The sequence below is a fragment of the Pithys albifrons genome, chromosome 2 (genome assembly GCF_047495875.1).
Source record: "Pithys albifrons albifrons isolate INPA30051 chromosome 2, PitAlb_v1, whole genome shotgun sequence".
Classification (NCBI taxonomy): domain Eukaryota; kingdom Metazoa; phylum Chordata; class Aves; order Passeriformes; family Thamnophilidae; genus Pithys; species Pithys albifrons.
In genome coordinates this window covers 83,165,131-83,190,505 of record NC_092459.1, presented here as the reverse complement: position 1 = coordinate 83,190,505, position 25,375 = coordinate 83,165,131, and the positions used below count along the sequence as shown (strand labels likewise).

Genomic DNA, 25,375 nt, shown 5'->3' with positions numbered 1-25,375 from the left:
AAAATGAAAGGCTGGTTTTTGTATTTCAACTTTCACTGGAAGTTTAGCTTTTACAGATAATGTTTTTGTTTTGAACTGTTTCGTACCTTCTTCCAGCTGCCAAATGTGAATCAGGAAGGATTAGTGAAAATTTAGTGTATTTTTTCTAAGTGTAAATTTTGAATCATATGGAGAATAAAGTTGAAAGATGTTGTGCAACTGACTTTAAATATATTTGCTCTCAAGAGCTGCAGACACTTTCCAGTTTTCAGTCCCTTTCATCCCACTGACATTTTTACTGGACTCTTTTTTTCTAAAACATGGCAGCATTAGCCTACCTCATTTCATGGTTTCAGTTTCTGCATATTGCTTTGGCTTTCTATTGATTACAGAATGATTTTCACTTGGTAATGAAAATTATTAATTTATTACTTAAGAGAATATTTTTTTACCTTTTATAGGTTGGGCTTTTTTAGAATATCTAGCAAGGTGACATTTTCAGTATTGTTAGCCAATACTCACAAGTTTATATTTTCTTTTTCCTTCCTTTACACATTGTTGTCTTAGCATTTGTCTTTCACTTTGTTTGGTTCCATTTCTTTCTCTAGTCCTCTAGATAGTTTAAGCAGATTCATAAGATTATGATGGAGGTTTTGGACTTTGCAGGAGGCTCATGCTTGATTTCCTGCAATTGTGAACAAGAGAAGTGTCTGTAATCCTACTTGGGTGTCATTACTGCTTCTGGAGTTTCTGATTTGTTAGCGAAGAAACAAGTATTGGTGGCAAATCCAGATCAGGTGCCAGTTTTGGGGTTGAACATCCCCCAAACTGCTTTTCAAGTCTCAGATTACCTCACTGTTGCATTTTAGTGGGGAGAGAGAGAGGGAGCTTGGCTGTTGTGTTTTTAACCCAGCGTTTTGCATCTTGTGGCAGACTGATGGGTGGAGTGATGTGGTGCAGCCAGGTAGGTGGTGCATCAGGACTAGGGCCTGTTCCCTCCTCTGCTGCTCATCTGCTGGCTGGGAGTGCCCTCTATCTACACCCCTCCATCTACTTGCCAATTTGTAAGCTAATCATCTTGGACCCCTTTGGAAGGGCACCTTTGAATGAATGAGAAGCAAATGGAGACTATCACCCTGCCAGAACTGGAATTCACTGTTAGGCTGTCTGAGATGTCTTTGTGGCTTTTGCAGATGTGACACAGGGCCTGTGCTGCTGGTATGGCAGCTGGAGGGCAGGCAGGTTCCCTCCGTCACCTGATTGGCATTAGGTGCCTCTGTTGAGGCAATCAAATTCCTCTCCAGGTATCTGTGAATACTCTGTACATCTTGTACCCTTTTTGCTGAGACTTTCTTGGCCAGTCTCCAGAAAACCTGCCAGAGCTGCTAACTGTGGAGTCCTGCCCTATCCTTGCACCAGCTCGAGCATTTGTTCCCTCATTGAGCCAACTTGGCTCAAGGAAACTGGCAAAGAAAGTAACTTGTTTCCCTGAGCAAGGCAGTATGTTATTACTAAGAAATACAATGAGACTGAACCTGCATTTCTTACAGCTTCTTTCTCCTTGTTTAAAATCTATAGATCCTCTTAATTGATGTGTATTTTTATTTTTAAATGCAAATGTAACAAAAAGGGCATTTCATTCTTAAACCTCCCCTTCCTCCTCCCACTCTGTAATAAAATATAGATTCTTGAAGTGTCTCAAAACAGTTGTCTCTTCTTTGCAGTTAAAGATATAAATTATTTGGGATTATCTGTAGATTTCAACATAACAAAACATAAGTACAATTGTTTATTTTCTTCATTTTCCATAACCATCATCATCAGTGGTTATTGAAAGGTAAATTTTACTTATGGCATTGTTGACTGAGAAAGCAAGAAATTCTGTTGAGCATTTTGTGGCAACATTTGTTCAGAGGAGCAATATTGGAATAAATGTTATTTTTTTAAAAGGCTTTCTTTTTGGATCTTCTAAAATGCATTTATTGCCAAATAATTGTCTGAATACATGACAGCTTCTTGCTTGCCAGTTGTATTCTTAGTGTGTAGCCAAGCCAAGTCTTTTTTGCCTTTTTTTTTTCTGGCCAGCTTTATTTGTCTTGCATTATTATGGAACTTGGGTTGCCTTTGATGATAAGTAAGTTAGGTTGTGTTCCTATCTGTGTTTCTAGAATCTTCTGTTTCTCTCAGATCTTTACTTCAGATGTGCCATGTCAGTGGTACTTTGGATATTTGGGGAGACTTGGTAGAATCGAACCCAGAATTATAAGTGAAAGAGCCAGTAGGTATAGATCCATTTTCAAATAGCTACCTGAGTTCATTGAAGTATCAATGCTTTTAAATTGTGTAGTTTTACACACATGGGATTTTTTCAGATTTGCATAGAATGTATTTCTTTGGACATGACCCTGTTTGTTGTATGGAATAAATCTACCTTCATTCTCATTTTGAATTATCTGGTTAGTGTTAAGAGGACTGTTGTTCAAGAGCAGGTTGTTATGAAAAGCAGATGAGGTAATTGCACATCTTCTGAAAATGCCAAACTAAATTTCTGATTTCTTCCTATCATTGTGGCTTCCAGATTAATTGCAAGTTTGGCATTTTTTTTTATTAGATAGCCAACAATAAGGATGCATTGAGAAAGACTTGGAACCCCAAATTTACATTAAGAAGTCACTTTGATGGAATAAGAGGTCTCGCTTTTCATCCGGTTGAACCAGTCTTAATAACAGCTTCAGAGGACCATACATTAAAAATGTGGAATTTACAAAAAACAGCCCCAGCGAAAAAGTAAGATAATTTTCTTTGCTTTGCTTCAAAAACAATTTTAATTTATGAAGAACAAAAATAATTGTAGATACCACTTCATTAGATGGCCCTTGGAGTTCGTGGTTTTTTGAATTTAAGAGAAGTGTAGAGACTCCTAAAATGTGCCAGAAGAAATCCAAGCATGTTCTTGAATGTATTTTGTTTGTGAAAAGGAATATTTTTCTTTTAGATAACATGACAAATTAATTTATTAGTAAAAATATTTGGATGCAGCCTGTTAGTGTGCTTGCATGTGTATATAAATGTATAAAATGCATTTTTTTATGTATGCCTATGTATGTATACACATACATGCATATACATGTGTGCAGCTTTGAACTTTGAGATGTTGCTTTTTTACACTGTCTCTTGTGAGTTGCTGGGAATTTGCAGAAATGAGAGCAAATTTGTAGCAGGGCTAATATGGTAGGGGAGTACGTTGTACCTTTGAGGAGGACTGGACAGAACACAGGGTCTTCCCTCAGTCTGCAACAAGCACCAGACTGATGAAGTCCAGAGCAGCAAATTTTGAAGTGATTTGTAACTATGCTACAGCACTGATATGAAAACAAGGAGTCAAAAACTCCTTGCTCTGACAGATATTTGGAGCACTTGTTGATATATTCCATGTGATACTGATGTCTCTCTACTCCTTCCCCACCATTGGTGTAGCTACTACTGGTTTGATTGATGTACGAGAGTTTGTGAACTACCTTGAAGGTCTTTACACTAAAAAAAAAATAAACCAAACAACAAATTCCATAATATTTTGAAAGACTGCAAGTAGTTCTTAGATATGTGAAAAATTGCCTTGGGAGAGGAAGTTGTGGGGGAAACACTGCAAAAAATGTAGCAGTAATTTTAAGAATTTAGGAATTCTGGCACGTTTTTGTAAAGCATTATGTAAGATCATATACATGTTAACATTTCCTTGTACTTTTAGGAGTGCTTCTCTTGATGTAGAGCCAATATACACCTTCAGAGCACATAAGTAAGTATTTCCTGAGAAATATTGTTATATTTTGAGAAAGATATGATTTTTAAACGAAACTGAATTTTTTTTAGAAGGTAATTATCACCTTGTCTGCTACTGATTTCGTGTGGTGTTTTTATTTCCAATTTTATTTAAAATAGCTGCATGTGTTCGTCTCATTTTTGCATAATTTTTTATGTCTGAAGCCTGGTACACCACAACTTTAAAATTAAAAGCCTACAAATTAAACAGTTCAAATTTGTTCATCGTTGCAGCTCTTGCCTTTTTGTCAGGTATGTGCATATGTAGAAGGAAGCTGAAGACAAATGAATGCAATGAATTTATATACTGAAATTATTTCATGAAAGAGCCTTAGATCTTTTACAAAGGAAAAAAAGCTGCTTATGCAAAATAAAAACCCCTACAGTTTGAAAGTGTGACACATTGCACATTTTACATGCTTAATTATTAAATTGTCATGATTGTAGTTACGGTACCAAATATTGTGAAGGTTTTTTTGTGAGAAGTGTTGTAGCTTAAGATTTCATTATAGAGAATTTTTGTTGCAATCCATGGGTCGAGTGAATTGTATCTAGCAGGGAAGTTTGAAGATTGTGTTGATACTGATTTTCACATAATGGAAATGTTAATAGTCACTGTTTCTTTGGGGGTTTCTTCCAGTGGACCAGTGCTCTGTGTGGTGATGAGCAGTAATGGTGAACAGTGTTACAGTGGGGGAACAGATGGCCTTATCCATGGCTGGAACACAACAAACCCGAACATCGATCCCTATGACTCCTACGGTACGTTGCTGTCACACACAGAAGTGAAATGATACATGACATTAATGTTATGTCTTTAAACTAGGACACTTTGTAGATCATCGATGATACTTTGAAAATTGAAAAGAGCAAATCGAATGTTAGCTTCAATTATTTGAAGTAAATTTTTGTTTTAATGCTGATGCTGCTTGATGAGAATATAAAATGTCATTTTCTTAAAAAAGGCCTTCATCTCATCTTACTGTTGAGAAAAAACTAGATTTAAAAAGTGCAGGACTACACCTGATATTTTGACAAGTACAGCAAATGTTTATTTTAATGTTCTTTTCTTTGACAAACTTCTGTGTAGTTGAGATAAAAAGAGATTTTATAATCTGAGACCAAAGTGGTTAATGTTGTCTGCAAATATGTGAAAGCGCCCAGTTCCGTAAGATATACTAGATCTGAGTGGGTGTCAACCTTATTTCTGGATTTTAAAGTTTATTTTTCACTTCTGATAGCTGCAGATGCAGTTGGCCTCAAAGCTGACTTTTGCATAAAAGGGATTGATGTGCCATTAATGGCTGTTTGAAAGTGAAACACACTGAAGTGTGTTTTTCAAACTTGAGTACTGTCCCTTCTGCTGAAAGGTTGTTTTGTTCCATTAGTTGCAAACCAGGCAACTGAATGTCATGTATGCTGATGAAATTCAAGCATCTTAATACCAGAATAGTTCTGACTTCTATATTGGTATGACATGATTGATCTTGTTTTTCTAATGGATTAGCTCCTTAAAGTTGGTGCATAAATACAGACCAAGATAAAGCTATTGATGTAACTCAGATTTTGTTTTGAAATGTGCTTTGTTGTGTTTTGTTCACAGATCCTTCTGTTCTGAGAGGTGCTTTTGTAGGCCATACTGATGCAGTGTGGGGTCTGGTTTACAGTGGAGCACACCAGCGTTTACTGTCCTGTTCAGCAGACGGCACTATACGTTTATGGAAAGCTACAGAAATTGCTCCAGCTCTCAATATATTTAATGATAATCAAGGTATAGAAAATTGCTCTAAAAATTCCTGAGCATCACTGTTGAGATTGACATAATTTTGGTTACTGAATAGAATACTTCTTGCTTTTTTTTGCTGGATTTTATATCCTTATGAATAATTTGAGAAGAGTAAGTTTGGGGACCCTTCTTTGACTCTAGTTGAATATATACCTATATGCAGGGAGACAGTCACACATCTAAAACCCAACTGCTGCAGATGGTCTGCTGATTCTACTAGCACAGTGGAGAATAATGTATCAGCTCCATAATTAAGGTTCAAAGTGAGTTCCATTAGGCTGTTGCTTTTGGTTTGTCCAAAATAAAAAGCCCTTTCTTCCCTCAGTGAAAGTTTGGAGTAGCCAGTGCTTCATCTCAGGCCAGTGTCATTGTACCTTCCAGATTTGTTCCTTGTGTCTCTAACACGGAGATTCCAGTTGAATTTCTGAGTTTGCACATTATCAATAGTGATCCTAAACACTGCTAATTAAAAAAAGGTACTTCTTTGGATTTAGTTACTGAAATGTCATGCACAAATCAAAATCCCACTGTTGAAGTTGCTGTCTAAGTGCTCCAGAATGAGTCCATTGATATTGCCAAACGCCCTTAGAGCTGACAGTCCTAAAGAAAGCCTATGAGCTGAGAGAGTTCCTTGGCTCTTCAGAAAAACTTGGAGGCAAAATAAACACTGGTGTAACTCAACATACTTATCAAATTATGGTGTAAAGCTGGTCAGACATACTATTAGTTGTTAAGCTACACTGAGCAAAATAGAAACATTGAATGTATTTTAGTTTTTGAAAACTGTGTTTCCAGAGGTCTGCAGGATTCTACTAAAAACTTAACTTGCCTCATTGCCAGTTTACCTTCTTTGACACATTCCTGGTAGTTGGCTTGTTTGGGGTTTTTTTTGTAAGTTGTTTTGTTTTCAATTATTAAATTAAGGGGGAGTAGTCTTGCCAAAGTTGTGAAATACAAAGATGCTCCTTTGAAACCCAGTTTTCCTGGCTTACTGATAACCTTGAACAAACTCTCTAAATATCTGGCAATCATCATTTAAGTCCTTCAGATTAACCATTGTAGGCTTCCCAGGAAGCTGCAGATCAGCATACGTGGCAGTGGTAGAAAAGGACACTTCTGAATCAATGTGTTTTCTTCTCACTCCAGTATGATTTTTTTACTCTCTTTGGAGTACCTCTAGATAAGTATCACCATTCCTAAGGGATTCCTGAGGTCCTATGTCCACAAGAGATGTTTCTCCCATTAATCTTTAGAGAGTTTAGAGAGATGTGATGATATTCCTGCGTAATCTGCATCTAGAACCTTAGGTTGCTTAAAATTCAGTGTCTCATTCTCTATCTTTCCCTGCTCCTCCTGGCATCTGTTGCTACTGTTCTTGTTCTTTCACATAGCAGGTGGTGAACAGGACATTTGAGGAGAAAATTCTTAGGGGATATATCTTATACCCAAGCTTTGCTGATTTGACCTTCTGTGCTATAGTGTTCAGATAGCTACAATGTATGGAGATCAGATATATACCACAATAGGCAGGATGGAGAAAGCTTTGAAATGTGAGCTTATAATGTATATATAACTTTCCATAATGACAATGTTAGCATATAAAATTTTTGCCTTGAGAACTTTGGTGGTTTTTTTAAGCTCTGATTTTGCTCAAGTTAGTAATAATAATAACGTTAATCATCTGTCATGTCAGTGGTTTTACCGTTTTGATTTCATGTCATTTTACTTGAGGCAATGGAGTTGTTTTCTGTTTTTTGAGAATTGCTGTTACAGTTAAAGGAAGGAAAAGGGGCCAGGGAATTCTTACATTCCTAATTTCAAAGTAGATTTTTGCCCAGCTGCAGTTCCAGATACAGCAGCTCAGTAAAGATTGCTGTTGAACCCATGTTAAAAAAATACGATTAAAATAGTGATCATACAGGGTAAGATGGGCATAAGATATATTTTAAAATGCAACAGTTCCTTTCATATTCATGGTCCTTGGGATGTTAAAGTGCTTACTTGGGGTTTGGTTGGTCTGGGTTTCTTTTCTTTTCTTTATACCAACTTAATCTTCTCTTAATTGTTTTCTAGAAATGGGAATACCTTCATCAGTAGATCTTGTGAGCAGTGACCCAAGCCTCATGGTAGCATCATTTAACAGTGGACACACCAGCATTTTTAACATGGAGACACGGCAACGAATTCTTACGCTGGAGTCCAGTGTGGATACTAGTACGTACCAAAAACCCTAAACCAACCAAAGAGGAAGAATTGCTTCTTTAAGATCAGCACTGTTGATAATCTTTTCGGTGTTTCCAACCAGTTAGGCAGTGTCATGAATTAAAACATGAATTATGTTGGAAGCTGTGTTTTGAGATGTAATGGTAAATTGTTACTACTGCAACAGACTTTGTGGGTGTTTCAGTAGCAGAAGAGTGCATTACTTTTGAAATAAGGTAGAAAAAACAAGATCACACTGAATTTCTCTTCAGGAGATGGTAGCATTAGGAAAAGCACAGGTTTCTCTAATACATCTCAGTGGTCTTTGCAGCTTCATGATTTTTTTTTCTCTTCAGTACAAAATTGCAAAACAGATGTAATATTAAAAAAGTTTAAAGTAAGCTTTATTAAAAATTTGGGAGTGTTTGTGGATTCTCCTTTTATTTTTCCTCAGAAGAATCCCTTTTCAAAGCTTTACTGCAGTCTTGACTCATTTGGACTTGGGCTGTAGTTACAGAAGAGCAAAGCTTCAGTGGAAGAGTACTCATTCCCAAGGTCCCATATAATGTTTAAGATCATGGCAGTGGCCAATATTAAAAGTTTCTGAGGATACTGTGAGGAGCCTGTTATCAGTAAATTATTTTACTCTGGTATTAGAAAAGAAACCAGAATGGTTTGAAGCATAAGGTTTAATATTCAGGCAACAATGGTAACTTGATAACAATGTAAACATTGAGTCTTTTAAAATTTTGATATTCCCCCCACCACTTTCTTCAAGTTTTATGTTACTGAATTCTACTGTTAGTTATTTTTTTAAAAAGGATTCTAAGCTCTTCTTATTGGCTTTGCTTGTCTGTTTTAAAGTAGTTAAATGATTGTAATTTAATAAGAGGGAATGGAAAGTGCCATCTCCCTTCTTTATGTTATTCCTTACTGTGCAGGAATACTTCTTTTAACCCAAACCTTTGCTCCTGTCTGAAAAAACAGTTCTAAATTAGTTAACTTTATTCAGCGGAAGTTACCTTTCTTCTTCCCTTTCCTTACCCCTTCTATTTTTTCTCTCACCTCCTCCTTATTGTAATTCAGGAATGTTCCTTTAAGAAAACAAGACTGTGTTATGGCAGCCAGTAGTCACCATTTAGTATCTTTAGTTATGTAATAGTACTATAAAGCTTACAAGTATTTTAAAGAAATAAATTACTATTTCTGCATGAACTAGGGAAGAGGAAAATGAGTCACCTGAAATGCCCTACCACCACTACTTAGGCATTCTGCTGTTAGTATAAGTCTCACTTTGCTTGGCATTTTTGAGCTGTGAGTAGAGCTGGCTGTGCTGATGGTTCATGTGCTTTCAGTAATTTTAGGAGAGTTTATTTATATGAATGTGGTTTTCTTCCTTAATTTACACTTTCATAATTTCTAAATGTCCTGTAGATGCTGACAAAGCTTGATGGTTCAGAATTTTATAGAAAGATGTAAATTGAAGTCTTTACCATTTTAATAGCACGTGATCCTATAGTTGTATTTTATTTTATTTAGTTCAGTAAGAATTTTAATTAAATAATCTGAGTATTCTTTGGAAGCAGTTTTACTAAATCCAGTCAACATGAAAGCTGATACCTATATTTTGATGTTCTCTGGAGTCACTGTTTTTGATTTTGTCATAATCTATGCCTCTTAAGACCACCTTTGCACTAATCTGTGCATCACCGCAATGCCTAGATTTCTATTCAGAAAATTTCTGTACTTTCATTTGTATGTGTGTGTATAAATATAATAAATATATGCATGCTGTTTCAAAACTGTGAAAGGTTAGGAAAGCGGTTCTCCTACACATAGTCTAGCATTCTCTTTTTTCAATAATCGTAATTCTAATCCACATATATCAAAAATAATAGGTGGATTTTGTTTGCTTGAAACATACTGCCTGCAGTGTTAATTTTCCTGTACTGTCTGTATGTTATGAAGAAAGTCTGACTTGGCAAAGGGAGGAATGTGGCAGTGGGGAAGTGCAAAAAAGGTGTTTTCACATTTTTTCCTGATGTGCCTATATCTAAAACTATGTCTAAAAATTGGACCTTATTTGACATATATGTAATTTATGTATACCTTTGTGCCTGTGTAATTTGGAAAGTATTTTAGAGTAATCCACATAAGATAAGGTCCTGCCTGAAAATTTCCAGTGTGTAAATGTAAGAATTATTTTGCAAATAAGATGGATTGCATATTTATTTCTTAGTAGTAATCTTTCAAAGAGCTTAGACATTTACATGCATTGATATGTGTGGGTTTTTTCTTAGCAATCAGTTCGTCCTGTCAGATAAACAGAGTCATCAGCCATCCAACTCTTCCAATTAGCATCACTGCCCATGAAGACAGACACATCAAATTCTATGACAACAATACAGGTATGCATCTTTTCAGCAGCCATGGCCATTCAATTGTCATAGCTGTTGTATAACATAAATCATAACCAGAATTTCATTATAATTAATATTATTCACATAAATGCTCAGGGATGTCAAGAATGTGATAGCCTCTGTAACAGAAATCTCTCATCGCCAGTAGAGTGCAAATATTGCCAGCCCACTTAAACCTTTGTTGGCACACTAATGAGGAACCTGGATCATTCTCTGTCCATTCTCTGAAAATGCCTTATGTATGGAGTTTATAAATATTTAACATAAAAGGAAGCTCTTTCAAAATCTTTATGCTTATGTTTATGTTTCTTCTATTTGTCATCTGTGTTATTTTGATCTTGAGGACAGGAAGGTCTGGCACTCAAGTGCTTTCTAGACCTCTGCCACATTTGATTCATGATTTCTTATTTTTAATGTGAAATTATTGCTGTAATTGCAATAAACTGCAAAGGAATGTTACTTCTCTCTAAGTTGACTAAAATCATCCCATATTCTTATGTAGTTTATATTTACTGCTTTTAGTATACTCAGTCCCTGCCTTCCTTCCCATTCAAGGTCTTACTTCAGAACTCAATTCACTTAAGGGGCAGATATTTAAAATGTGCAGTGATAGCAGCATCAGGGTGGATTTGCAGGCCTTTGCAGAAATGAATGTTTCACAGTGTTGATAATACTGCTACTGTGGCTCTCAGGAGACTGTAAATATTAAAAGAATGACCTCTTGTATAATTTTAATAATTTAGTCATGAGTTTTGTATTTATAATGTCAGCTGTGGTGGGGTTATAAGCAGTGAATACAGACAACAAAGTTAATTGCAGAAAGTAACCTGAATAAATCTTTTCTTTCAAAGGAAAACTGATCCACTCCATGGTAGCTCACTTAGATGCAGTTACAAGTTTAGCTGTTGATCCTAATGGCTTGTATTTGATGTCTGGCAGTAAGTACATTCATATTTCATTTTCTTTTTCTCATAATGGTGGCAGGCATGAGAATTATACAGAAAACTGTTTTCCCTTTCTTTTAGGTCATGACTGTTCAATTCGCTTGTGGAATCTTGAAAGCAAGACCTGCATCCAAGAATTTACTGCTCATCGCAAAAAATTTGATGAGTCCATTCATGATGTGGCATTTCACCCCTCCAAATGTTATATTGCCAGTGCAGGAGCTGATGCCCTGGCTAAGGTGTTTGTATGACAGAGTGCTTTCTGTTCAACTTTAGCTTTGTATATATTTAACCAGCTGCACAAACGAAAAGAGGAGGGCATGAGTTGTTTTATCTTGCCCTATAATTTACAGAATGTTTGTAAGTGTTTAGTTTTGCAGGGTGCTGTTTTCTAAATTGACGTTTGCTCTGGTTTTTGTGAGCTCAGCTGGTGCTGAGAGCTTGGAATCTCTCAGTTTCAAATAGTTAAAAAATAGATAAATAAATAAATACTTCTATTTTAGAGGGTGTGAATTTTCGTCCAGGCAGGCCTTGGGTGAAACTAGGTCTACGTATTCTCTATTAATAAAACGGAGTACTGGAAAGAACTAATTGCATCAGGGAGTAGGAAAAGAGGGAAACTTCCTACGATGCTTCTCATTGAGGAATGTTAATGTTAAATCACCTGGAAAAAGTGATTCCAAGTCAGTTCACATGCTCATTACTATATCATGTGAGAGGCACTTTGTCATCCCTTTGGTATGAATAAAGTAGATCTTGTTCAGGGAACAGTAGTGGATAGTTAATCTCAGCCCAATCCAGCTGTTAGCCTAAGGTAAATGGAATTAAAGGAAAGCAAATTACTAACATAAATTAAAATGCAGTAAAGTTTCTGTTACATCTATGTTATATGGTAAATATTTAGTTTGCAAAAGAATTTATATAATTTGTAAAGACTGTATTAGCATATGGCTAGAAGCTGAGCCTTTAGTCTAAGTCCCAATTAACAACAGACTGAAGCAGTCTGTGTATACTGTAGTAGCGAATTTAACTTATTCCGATTTTAATGCTGTTTATTCTTGAAGATCTGGCACAAGAAATCATACTAAAACTTTCCAAAGAAGCTGTCCTACAATTTAGTTATCAAACATTCATGTCCTCTTTCTGTTCCTGCTAAGACAGATATCATTCTGGGCATTAAGGATAACAGTGAAATACGTTTTTTGAAGATTAAACCTACACCTGATGCTTTGTATGAGTCCTGCTAGTGGAATAGGTGGGAACTATACAAAGCTCCATCAGTCTGAGAGATTCTGCTACTTCTAGAGGTATTTCCCAGCTTCACCATTTGTGGTACTTTTTAACTTGTCCACATAGCTGGGTGTATCATGCCCTTGATTAGGTTCCCTGAAGAATGAGTGCTTCTTGTAATTACTCAACAGATGTGCTTTGTGTATCTATTCAGAGCTTCTCTGTTGATTTAAATGACAAATAACTTTAAATACAATCTTTTGGGTTTTTTATCGCTTCTGAAAGGAAGGTGAGTGGATTCTTTTCTATTATGTGTCATCATCAGAGTTATTGATATTTCATAAGCATGAAGTTGCTGTTTTCCTCTAGTGGGAATGGAAAGCAGAATTCCTGCTGGAAATTACTTCTGGTGCTGATGTGAGTAGGAAAGATCCCAATGCACCTCTTCATTTACCAGGCTGAGGTTAAGACTGGAAACTGATAAATAAATCTTTACCTTTAAACTGACACTTTGTAAACGGAAGTCATTGAAAGATATCAACATAGGGTTTGACTGTATTGTTTTTAGAGTGGCATTTGGGGATGGGACCACATTTGAAACTGATCTCAGCGTTTAAATCATGTATGTTATTTAGATAAAAGGCTGACCTGTGGTGTTTGAGCCTGCAACACATTATATGTCCTGCTAAAATATCCTGGAGTACCTTTTATTGCTCAGAATATTCCGATATGTCACTTCATGATATTGATATGCAATATATTTCCATAGATAAGATTAGAACTTTTACCATGAAACAGATGACTACGATAATAATACAAATTATTTAGTTTTTATAAAATGTTTTGGTTATGATGGAAAGGGGGAAACTTGGCTGCAAAACTGAGCATTCAACTTTGTAAGAATTCTGTGTACTTGACTCATATTCTTTCCGTGTCATTATTTTATTTCTTTTTGAAGAGAGACTTACAAAGATTTATTTGAAAAAAATCTAAAAGTTATGTATATTATATATGTGTATATATATTGTAAACATGTATTAAATGTGTCTAGTAAGGGAAGACTCCATGGGTGCATTTTAATGTTTTAGTATTTAGAGTTCTCTTGAGTTTGTGTATACAAAGGGTAATGGTGTGAGTATGAAATGAGTGTTGTGCTTTTGCTTACACAATACAATATATAGTCACAGTTGTCTAAATTGCTGTACATAAAAACTAGTAGGCCAGCATGCTTGTTTTTAAAGACTGTCATTCTGATTACAATTGGAATGTAAGAAGTGGCTCTTCAAATGTGAATTGAAAGATCTTTCCTTCTCACTATTGAACTCTTGCTCAAACTGAAAAACGATTTTTTTTTTAAAGCTGGCAATAGCTAGAGGATGAGGTGCCTTTAAAAAAAACAAAACAAATGTAGCCTTACAAAGAGGTTGTGGAGTATATATATTTTTGTGCTTGTCTTCATTATTGATGTCAATGTCTTTTTACTGAACTTGCTCACATACTTGTAGGACTGCAGGGTATTGTGCATGAGCCTGTCAGATCTTCTAAACATCATCATAGGAAATAGGATTGAAAAAATTGTTTAGGTTATCTAGTCCATCTGCTTGGTAAAGCAGGGTTGTAGACTTGAGTTTCAATTTTGTCTTGGCCAGTGAGATTTTATATATGTTCTAAACAATTAGGCTTCCTTTTGAAGATTATTTCGATGATTACATCTCACTGACGGGAGGATTTACATGATGTTTAGTAGCTCTTTTTTGTAACTTCATGCCAGTATTCCAAGCCATATTCCTCATGGTCTTTGTAATTTGGAACCTGCATGCACACACTGGTTCTATCTGTGTATTTCCATTCCTTTCTGCTTTCTTCAGGTTATTTTTTTAGTCTGACTTACTTTACACAACTTTTTCTTGTTTTCACCTTTTTAACTCAGTTCTCTGTGTCTTGGTGTCCATACCACCATTCGACATGCATGATTTGTTGTATTTAATCTGAAGGTCATCTCTTCAGTGTGGTTGTTGTGTGGTTGGGTTTATCCTCTGTAATGTGATGCTTTTGTGTAGGAAGACCAAACTTCTGATGTCTCCCAAACCCAAATCATATTTATTTCTGACAACTACTTTAAATATGTTTGAGCATGGCTGCTTTTCAAGTTTCTTCTTTATTTACAGTATGTTGTTATGAGTCTTTTGCAGCTTGAGACTTAATTCCTGTTTCATGATTGTCGTGGGTCTTACAAGCTTAGAACTTCTGACCTCTGAGGGCACTATATTATTTTTGTTTCTTCCCCTTTTATGTGCCCTTCTTCCTGTTTCAGTGTGATTGGTAACTTTCATTAATGCATTACATATGTTTATTGGAAGTGTAAACTAAACTGGACCTAAGGCTCATTCTTGTAAAAACCATCTTTCTTCAACATCAGTTTATAGCATTTACCATTACTATTTTCTCCATCTAATTTACATGGTAATTTTTTTAATAGGAAACTCATATATTTTTTGTATATGTTAGCCTGTGCTACTGATTTTGGTTTTACTAACTGATTTAATGGGAGAATTTTCAGTCCTTCCATATGGTGAAAATTGGTCTGCTGGTTTTAAATACTCTCACTTTTACTTCTAATGTACTTCACTGGACTGTTTACTTTCATATATTTGATTTGGTTACCAAAATGCCTGCTCAGAACGATTTGGAATAGCCTGGAAGAAGCTCTAGCTATATTGTGTCACTCTTGTAAAATCCTGGTATCTGCATTTATTTTTGTGCCTCAAAGAGAAAATTTTTGACCTACCACATAAAAGATTTTATTACTTCTAAGAGAATCACCCAATGAATATTTTGGAATCTCATTCGTCTTTATTTTGATAGAATATGTTCTTTAGCAAGAAGCCTATAGAACTATATGCCACATACTGTGGGTTATTTTTTTAGAATGTATATTTTCAAATACGGTTATGTTAAATCAGTCCCATATGTAACATGGTTGTGCTGTTCACCATACAACTTTGTGATTAGGTCTTACAACACCATTTTTCAGTTGTGAATTTAAAGTATCCAGAAACTTGTCCTTTCCAATAAATGAATGAGAGATAAAGGACTTAGTTACACCACCTTTTCAGTGCACTTGTTGGATCACAGATGTGTCCCCTTTCCCTACCTCCTTATGTTTTAAAAATGTGATTTTGGGGAATAGCAAGTTCTGTCAATTCATGTGTCATTTGAGCATCATTGTCATCATGTATTTGATGGGCAGAAGTGTTAGTCCATCTCAAAGGAAACAAAAAATTGAAAAGCACCTCAACCTTCAGATAAGCAAGTTTTGGAGTTTTTTAATGCCTTTCAAGATGAGTATTTGGAGGCATTTGCAGGCTGTAGTTTGTCAGGGCTTTTGCAGACTGTCCTAGGTGTCCAAAAGCCTATTTTGATACCTGTGTGAAATACCTAGTAAACTTGAGGTGCATTGAGGAAGAAAATGCAGCCATTGTGGTTTTCCCATGCCTGCACAAGACTACAGGAGACTGTAAGAAGCAGGGGAACCATTTGTTGAACTCACTAGGGGATAGATAGTGGGTTAAATGGCCAGAACTGATGTGCCCTCTGTGTGACTGGGGTCATCATGGGAGGATTTGGCTGAGGAGCAGTGCAATGATTGGCCTGATGGTGCCACAAAAGAAAACATTAAAAGATTAGAGCAACAGGTTTATCCAAGGCTTTCCCAAAGTTTCAGTTTGTACAAATGATAAAATCTACTATTTATCCAGATTCCAAACTACACAGTCTTTTGTCAAAATAAAAGATGTCAGTTTTTTAAATTTCAAAATCTTAGATGAGATAGCAAGAGATTTGTAATGGCTAATACTTAAATTCTAAGAACAGAACTTACTCTTCTGCTAACATGGTGTTCATGCTGGGAACCCACTTAATGTGAAGATAAGCTCCTCACACAGTGCAGTGGGACTACCCTTTTGCGTCTGCATGAACATCTATTTAAAAACAACGCAGGACTAAGACTTTGTCTCATGTCCTTTAGTATTGAACCAAAGCCACAAGGTTTGGGATGCAGAGTAGAATTTTAGCCTTGTTTCTCTCTATTTTTTATAATTTTTCTTTAGTTATGATCTATATAGTTAATATATTTTACATACAGTGCCATCTGTAAGACACACTGCACATTAAACAGCTCATTCTGAAAAAAAGACTCCTTCAGCACTATTTCATACAAATGGGATGTCAATGGGACCAGTGGTTCCAGATAATTTGTGACTCACTTTAGCATGTATGTCTTTTAGTTTTCTAATGGATGAGCTGCTAAGATTCGTGGAAATAACTGAAAGCATAATTCTTATAATGTAACATTTAAAAATATACTGAAATTTGTGCTGTTTAGTGGAAATTGGTTTGTACTACACTATTAGGAATGAAGAAATCAGAATACAGTAGTTAACCGCTTTGATGTGGTAAATTGGTTTGTGTAAGATGTTGGAAATCTTTTACATGGTAATACAAATTTTCATGGGCATCTGCTGTTTGTCATAGCATAGTTGTTACTATTGAATAACAGACAGGAAGAAAAGATTTCCCTGGAAAAATACTGAAATCCTCCTTTTAGGTTACATTTTCTGAGAATCTTAAAATCTTATCTGCAGTGAGCTCTTAGTTCAAGGGTTAATTTCATAATGGACTATCGATTTTCTCTTGCAGCATTTTTTTGGAAGAGTGGTGGGGTTTCAGCTTCAGCCCTATCCCTTTCACCACCAAAAGACTGATTTATATCTCCTTATTCCCAGTTCATTTAATTCTAATGAGTCATCTCTTACCCTACCTGCTGACTTAGTTTTGCTGCTCTGTAGTCAGTTGTGAAAGCTTATGAAGTGTGATATCTTTTAAGGTGTTTTTGAGAATCTGAATTCCACTACAGAAGGTGTAAATCCAGTTGAATAGTACAATTTGTGGGTCTCAGATGGCTCATTGTCAGGAGATGTGTTTCTAGATTCCAAGATCCAAACTATGGCTGATCTAAAAAAGCATTTAGTAATAATATATGCTTTTTAGCTCAACTTTCTTCCTGATTAAGTGTGGATTGTGATGTTGTATGTTAAACTAGTTTTGCCCTGCTAGTGCTGCCAAGCCGTGCTGTGATCCTGGGAGATCACGTGGTTGTTTAAACCATGCCGGTGCATGTGTTCTAAGCTGCTCAAAGCCTTGTGTTGCCATGGTCCTCAAGGCAGTCTCCTTGCATTCCCTCAGTTTGAATTGCCGGCTCCCAGAGTTACTTCCTGGCTATTTCAAGAAACCCTTGGTCCTCACACCTGTGTATTAGACTGAGGTGTTGGGAAAAATTCATGCAGCTGGATTTGTGCTAAGTTGAAAGTGAAAGGATAACTTGTTGCCAAGCCAAATATATTCATTATTTTTGGATTACTTACTAAAGCAGCCAAAAATATTGTATAAGGGAGAAACTATGGATTTCAAGCTAATATTTTTTCATTAAGAATTTATTTTTTTATTCTTCCTGCCATCAAGATACAGTGCTTTTTGAATGTAACTTGTTTTCAGATGTGTGGCTCCTAGAATTGTTTCCTTGCAGTCGGACATTTACAAACGTGCATCCATTTTGAAAACTCTCTCCTATGTGTTAGCACTTGTTCTGGAAATGAAAACTGAGCATGTTAATTAATAATGTCATGTACTTTTATAGCACAAGCAGACTGAAAAGTGGTCTTGTGCTATGTTTTCCTTGTATAGTGCATCTGAAAGGAACTTGGAGAAGGAACTCCATGATGAGATGGCTTTTGTTGCACTAAGTTTTTCTGTTGACATTTGTCAGTGTATAAACTGTCTGCATTGTATTTTGCGTAATTATCTTCAATTGACTGTCAGGTTAAAAGAGACATTTTGCCATGTGGACTGTAGTTCGCATTTTTTGTTGTTGTTGTTGCTTATATTATATACTTTTTTCCCCTCTATGAGAAATAACTATTTAAGTTAGTTACCTGACAGTTCTCTTTAGGAGAAGTTACCACAGGTGAAAACCACTTACACATTAGTAATTACAGTGGCTCCTCTTCTGTTTTGGGTCACTTCCAAGACAGATAGTTGATATGGAAAGGCTATTGTGGCTAATACATAAACAGCAAGAGAAATTAAGACTCCCCTTCAGAACTATGCTGAGGTTATGATTTTGTATGCCAGTTTTGAATGACTACTTTGAAACGATGTTGGGCTTCAAATGTCTTGCAAAATGTTGGTTCCAAATGGGAAATATCTACTCTTTGCATAATAGTCTGCTTTCAATTTTTTGTGTATGGCTCAGTACAAGGCTGTGTCTGAATTTCAGTACCACAAAATTACCTTGTTTAAATCGCACTGTCTTACAAAAGTGAATGTTGTTTTAAGTTAGAAATTCTGTTTTCTAATTTGCTAAGGAAATAGTTTCCTTGGGAGTAAGCATCCATAAATGTAATATATTTCATGATTTTGAAGACACTTCTTAATCGTGGGACATGAGGAAAGTGAAGAAGTGATTAATTCTCCAAAGATTTGTTAAGCATTTATTATTGTAAGTATAAATTTTTGCTTCAAATGAAAATCCTTCCTCAAACAATATTGAACTTCTTACTAAAATTCAGTAGTTTAAAATCCTGGATAAATATCCATTCAGGGGGAAATTATTTTGATATTTTGAAATATGCCACTATAATTTTGAGCTTCTCAGCTGCAGCCCTGAATTTTCTCTTTCTCACTGCAATTCATATTTTGTGAAAATTCTTGGATAGGTTATATTTAAAGCTACATTCACTTGCTGGAATAAGTCAAATAAATATTTTGTCATTAAAATTATATAGATCTCCTTATGTTCGTGTGGTGTTTCAAGTGAGACTCCATTGAGGTAACCATGCAGGTATTTGTATTGGTATGACAGTAGTGAAGTGGGGTGTCTGTGTACTGTACCCACATTCTGTGCTGAGCAAAATCACATGGACTTCCAGAAATAAAAAAATGGTTTTTAAGAACAGCTTTATTTAATGTTGCAGCGGCAAGTAAGTGTCATTTGTACCATATAATTCTGTAAATTGGGTGCTAATAAATACTATTTTTCAACATTTTGAATTGCGTTCATAATTCTGTGTAAGATGTGTGTGGTTTTGGAGTGTGTGCTGGGAGCAGGAGGTGCACTCAGACAAGTAGATGTATTTGGAGGGCCTTGAGGTAACTTCATGTGGACTTGCTGTTGAACTGTGCAGTGTCTGACCATTCACAGTAATGCCTCAGTTTTTCTGTTCTCCATGACTTTGGTTTTTTACTGCTCTGCCAGATCAGCACTGTTTGGCACCCCATGTTTTTCCATGTGCTTAGGTGAATATGGGGTGAGAAGACATGGAGAATGGGTGTGGTGCTGTTGTGCATGAACTGGTCTGTCAGCAGTGCGCTGATCACAGCCAGGCACGTTGCACTTCCTGGGGACAACATGCATTTAACATAAAAATAAGCACATGGTTGTGCCCCTAGGGAGACGATGAGGGAGAGCAAACCACACATCACAGATGGTAGTTGTGTTGCTACAGGAAGGTGCTCAGAACGGCACTGCGAGGGGGTGGTGTGGGAACCCACACAGAACTGAGCAGAACAACTTGTTGTTAGTGAGTCTGCCCTGTTTTTTCTAAGCTGGTAGGTGGGATAAGTGAAATTCTTATCTTCGTGGTAGGTATGAAATAACCCTTCTGATTTGGTCCTGTTATCTTCCTGCTTCAAAGAAAAGGAAGAACTTCTTTATGAATAGACAGTTGTATTCACCCCAATGTTCTGCCTTCAGAGAGGGTCAGTCCTGAGGGAAAGATTTCTTGAACAATGTAGGAGTCACCCTCCCATGTGGGAGGGCTTCCTAATTTGCTTATGGTTTGCCTATAAACAAGACATGCCCCCTTGATGATTTGGGTGTGAGAAAGAGACTGTATTTGGTGATACAGTGAAACTTCTACCCTTTCTCCTTGTGCTTAAAAAGAACTAATCTCTATGAGTGCTGGAGTTCTTGAACTGCATTATCAGAGTTTTTATTAGAAATTGGAGAAGGGTTTAAACTGATGTTAAGAAAAATAACACATATCTTGCAATTCGGTATGACTGGCACAGCTGATTGAGAGCAATGTAGCTGGTGCAGTGCTAAAACCTGGGATTCTGCAACCCCCCCCCCCCCCCCCCCCCCCCGCACACACTGAGTTTTACAAGGAGAAAGATTACTTTGAGGAATTTGAGAAACTCAGTTGTGTAGATGTATGTTTGCAATGTTTTCAATATGTAGGTGACTTAACAAATGTACATGGCCTGGTACTGTCTAAGACTTCCAAAAATGAAATGAGAATGGAAAAGAAAAGGGATCAAGTTGTTTCCATAATGTTTTTGATGGGCAGAGAAAAATAGCTAGAGGAATGGTACAATGTCGTTCAACCATGAAGTAATTTAAGGTATGTGTATCACAGTAGACTGACTTAAAAGTTTGTTGGTGTCTAGGTAATATTTCTGGTACTTACTGCTTACTTTGACTTGCTAAGTAGATAATATGGATAATTTTTTGTGGGGTTTACAGGTAAGGTGTTAAATCCACTAAACATGTTTAGATTGGGTTGGTCCTGGCTGGTTGTTTAACCACAGAGCTTTTGCTGGTTACCAGAATGGTTCCCTCTGTGTGCTGGAGAGCTGGGGAAAGGAATGTGAGGAGGAAAAGTCAGCTTGTCTGCCTGCCTGTCACCAGCAGCCATGGAGAAACCTTCCTCTTGCCCAACCAGCAAAGCAGGAGCAGCTGAGGAGCAGGAAGGTGCACACAGTGGGGGATGGCTTCTGTGCAGGGTGGCACAGGGACAGCAGAAGTGCTGAATGTCCCCCTCTGGGAAAAGGACTTTGAGTTGCCTCTCTATGAAGGGATGACTGAACTTATAACTGAATTTGGTGGTTCACTGAGAATGTGAGTGGCTAATGCTGAAGTTAGAAGCAAGAGGTACTGGCTGAGATTGAGCTCTTGTCAAGGCTTCCAGAGTATGGACATCAGTGTTTATTTCCAGGTGAGTGTTCTGCATTGTGATTGCTGAGGACTGATGAGCCACCAGCCCAACTCTGAGTGCAAACATGCTTATTTCTTAGGGAGAAGGTGGTCAGACAATACCTTCTAGAATGTCTATCCAGTGACTAGTTCAAACAGCTCCCAGCCCTGGGTGGGACCTGTCTTGTTCCCTTCTATGGGTTGTCTCTGCCCACAAGGCAGGTTCCACTGCACTGGTCAGGCCTCTGAAACTATGTGGCCCAGCATCAAGCAACTGGACATCTAGATCCTCTTTTGATCTAGTCCTACCTCTAGAAAGTTTGTAGAAACTGTGTTAATTTTTATTTTAGCTTCCAAAGAAAGTCTAGTTCCAAATAAGATGTGATCTTTTAGACTTTAGAAAATACATACAGTTTTGTTGCCTTCAGTCATTAGACTCCACTTTAGTGACTGATTCCTCTGACAGTAATTTTGATATAGCTCACTCTAAGGATTTTTTTAATTGAGCATGTGAAAGGACAACATTGAAGCACCTGGGGCATTGCCAACCTTGCTATATCTTCCATAATGCAGTAATCACCTCAGCTGTGCTTCAGAAACTAAAATGGCATGGGCTATATCTGGTGGGGTTTTTTTAACCCCATGTGAAATGACATGCACTGCATATGCCTTTAGGACAATTTTATTGCAAAAGTTACAGCAACTTATGTTGATAAGCTCAAAATAGCTTGTATATGTTACAGAAGGAGTTCTGCTGCTTTTTTGAAACAAATATACCTCCTCGAACATTTATCAAGATAGATATGTAAGTTATCTTTTATTTTTAATAAAACAGTATTTAGAGATTTTTGTAGGTGGCAAGTAATTTGTTTGCTATGAAAGGTTAAGAGGAGTATGTTCTGTGATTGCTTTTGTTAATGGAAGGGTGTATTAAGTTTTGAGGCTTCTAAGTTTACAGTATTTATGAATAGGACATCTAAGTTTAGATGACAGTCAGATTAAAACCCCTTTCACGCTTTGAGATCCAACAAAGTCAAGGTCATCCCAAGATGTAAATAAAAATGCACATTGGCAAACAAGCACCATAATTGTTCTGTAAACTTTAGGTAAACCATTAAACAACAAACCCTGGAGTGCCCATTAAAACTGCTTGACAAAAGATAGCAATGCAACTTCCCTGTGAAAGAGCATTTGAAAGCTTACTGTTGTTGCTTGAAGTCTAAGCTTTAGGAAGAAATTATATCCCATATGCATATATCCCTTATGCATATCCTAAAGAATATGTGTGTCTCTCACTGTTCCTAATATCTCAGCCTCCATTGCTGTGCTTTTGGCAGAGCACAAGCGAAACACTGGGGGGTCTGCAGGGGTACCTGTCTTATGTTCTGCAAGAGTACGGTCTGTATGGAGAGGAATATGTGGTGGTAAGCTGTTACATTAAAAATTAAAGCGCGATATTAAGAGTAGCTGTAAGTTAAGACTTAGATCTTTTTCTCAGCTAGCCCCAAATAAAGCCCCAGACAAACTGTTTTCAGACAATAAATCTGGTGTGTGGACTGAAGTCCCCAGTAAATTCAGTTCATGCATTTGAGTTTTGTCCAGCCCATGTAATATCCCTTGTTGACAGAGAAATATGTGTTCAGAAAAATAGTAATGAGGAGGTGGGAGATGGGGAGTATCAGGAGTTGCTCTGGTCATACCTAACTTTATCCTTAATAATTTTTCAAGCCAAAAAACTATTGCTGTGGAAGTGCAGCTGCACAGATTAATGCTAAAAATTCTGCAATCAAATATATTTTATGTCTTTGTCTTGCTTTTTTGGAAAGCTGGCAGTGCCTTGCACCTTGTGTCTGGGTAGCTGATGATCTGAGAATGTTTCTTCCAAGAGGAAGATTTGAACCTTCCCTGTATAAAACCACTGTTTCATCCAGGACTGGTTTTGATAACTTTTTGAGAGTACCCCAGCCTGGCTTATGTTTTCACACCAGGAGGATCATGCAGAATCTATTTTCATTAGTTTGCATTATGCTTACCTAATTGACACTTTTTTTTAGTCACATTTCCAAATGTCACTATTTAAAAGATTGTGTTACTTTTGCCAACAGAAAGGAGTTTCCCTTACGGTAATTTACTTCAATTAAATTTTTATGTGGCTAATAAATAAATATCTTGGGTCATGGTTACTAAAACTAAATGCTATTAAGATCTTGATTTGCAAGTAGTACGGGAAATTTGAGTTTTAATTTCTTGTCATTACTTCTTAGTTCCACAAACCTGATGCAACATGGCTTTGATTGCCTTAAGGTGTGTGAACATGCACATTTTTATTGGCTCCTTTGATAATCTTGCTTAATGAACATATTTTCTAAAATGATACTGGATGGAATATAACCAGCATCTGCTGCTTCCTAATTAAAGTGAAATTCTTTTGGTCCTCCTATTGTGTCAGTCCTCCCCCACTGACTAGTGATATGGATAGTTCTTCACTTAAGAAACCACTGTGTTTTGACTAATCCAGGACTGTAGTATGTAAATTTTGAAATCAGTCCATGAAACAGAGGTCAATCCCAAATTTGAGAGAGGGTGTTTGTAAATGCTCAAAATGCTGCTTTCCCCAGTGTATAATACAGAACTTCAGATAATTCCTCTTATATCCTGTTAATGGCTCTTGAATACCTGCCTTCACGACAGAGACTGCTGTAAGCTCTTCTGAGCAGTGGTTTAGCGACAGAGTGGTAGGTCTCAAATGCTCCTCTGAGCATGAACAATTTAAACCCACAGTTTTTCTCAAAGAGTCTCCTGTGTCCTGGCAACTCTCCTGTGGTCCTGCAGGCCTTGAGCCACCCAAGAGTGGAGGAAGAGGGCTAGGGGGGCAAGACACTTCTTAAAATGAAATATTAATGCAGTGTTGAAGGAGACTAGATTTCAGTTCTTGCATATTGGCTGCCTTATGGATTTGGGGATTTATTGGGGTTGACAAAGGGCTGTACTGTCCCAGACCTTGACTCTTTCACTTGTCTTCTAGTCTCCCAGAGTTTAGGTAAATCTCAGTGCTTGACTTTACACTAGCTGAAGCTTAGCTTGCTGGCAAGACAGCAGTAGAGAGAGAGTACCTGCTTTTAGGAAGGTACTCAAATTTGAGCTGTGTTCCCCCTCCAAAAGAAGTGCCTGGTATTTCAGCCCTGATCTGTGTGTCATCTGGTGAGCAGTGCCACACAGAGGTGGTTCTGCCACAGCAGCTCAGCAGTGTGGCTACTCCCTGAAGGGACCTGGCGGCTTCAGGTACATTGTAAGGAGCTTGTGTATGTCCAAAGGTGAGAACAGGGCAAGTTGGGGCTCTATTCTTGAAGCAGCTTTTCAAACAGCTGCGTTTATTTCATCCAAGTTTACTGCCTCTTTTGCTATCCATCCGAATCAGAGTTTCTGAAGCCTGCAAGGAAAAAAAACAATGAACAGTCTACACAGAGCATTATCATGCATAGAGACAGAGCTGCAATCAACCTTGCTGATTGGAAAATGCCAGAGGAAAACACTTCCAGTGTTTCTTGTACTGAGGGCTGGCATTATTCCTGTGGCACTTGGTTTGCTTTCAGCATGGTGCCCAAGATTCCTGCCTTGCTTGAGTTCATCAGTTCCGTGGCTGGGAATTAAACTCTGTGCAAATGTTTTGAATGAGCTGATTAACATAGCGGTAGAGGTTATCAAATTCATCCACAAAGAAGGAATGGTCCTTATGAGGGTCTGTTGCAATGGCTTCTAGTTCATCTGGGGCTGCCCAAGCAACTCCAATGGAGTAAGCAATGACTCCTGGAAAGAAACCCATATTTTAGAACAAGCATAAACCTTTTCATTGCATTATTTTAAGACCATACTGAAAATGTAGTTTCTAGGCCACAAAAAAGTGGACAGTGAATTGCAGTGCTCTCTCTGTATAAAAATGGTATTTTCAGTTTGGAAGAAAGGT

At 37.1% G+C, this 25,375-nt stretch overlaps 2 protein-coding genes across 3 annotated transcripts in view; one reads left to right on the top strand and one right to left on the bottom strand.

Moving 5' to 3' along the window:
* Positions 1-19,480, top strand: part of STRN (striatin) — a 75,663-nt gene extending 56,183 nt beyond the window's left edge. For both annotated transcript variants that reach the window (XM_071575472.1, XM_071575462.1), the window contains 8 exons: positions 2,591-2,766; positions 3,728-3,775; positions 4,439-4,560; positions 5,402-5,569; positions 7,658-7,798; positions 10,087-10,194; positions 11,058-11,144; positions 11,232-19,480. In XM_071575472.1, coding sequence (XP_071431573.1) covers positions 2,591-2,766; positions 3,728-3,775; positions 4,439-4,560; positions 5,402-5,569; positions 7,658-7,798; positions 10,087-10,194; positions 11,058-11,144; positions 11,232-11,401 — 1,020 coding nt within the window. In that variant the 3' untranslated portion in view covers positions 11,402-19,480. The remainder of the gene's footprint in view (positions 1-2,590; positions 2,767-3,727; positions 3,776-4,438; positions 4,561-5,401; positions 5,570-7,657; positions 7,799-10,086; positions 10,195-11,057; positions 11,145-11,231) is intronic.
* Positions 19,481-22,158: 2,678 nt separating this feature from the next.
* VIT (vitrin) overlaps positions 22,159-25,375 on the bottom strand; it is a 41,743-nt gene continuing 38,526 nt past the window's right edge. The window contains exon 18 of the mRNA XM_071575441.1: positions 22,159-25,218. Coding sequence (XP_071431542.1) covers positions 25,040-25,218 — 179 coding nt within the window. The 3' untranslated portion in view covers positions 22,159-25,039. The remainder of the gene's footprint in view (positions 25,219-25,375) is intronic.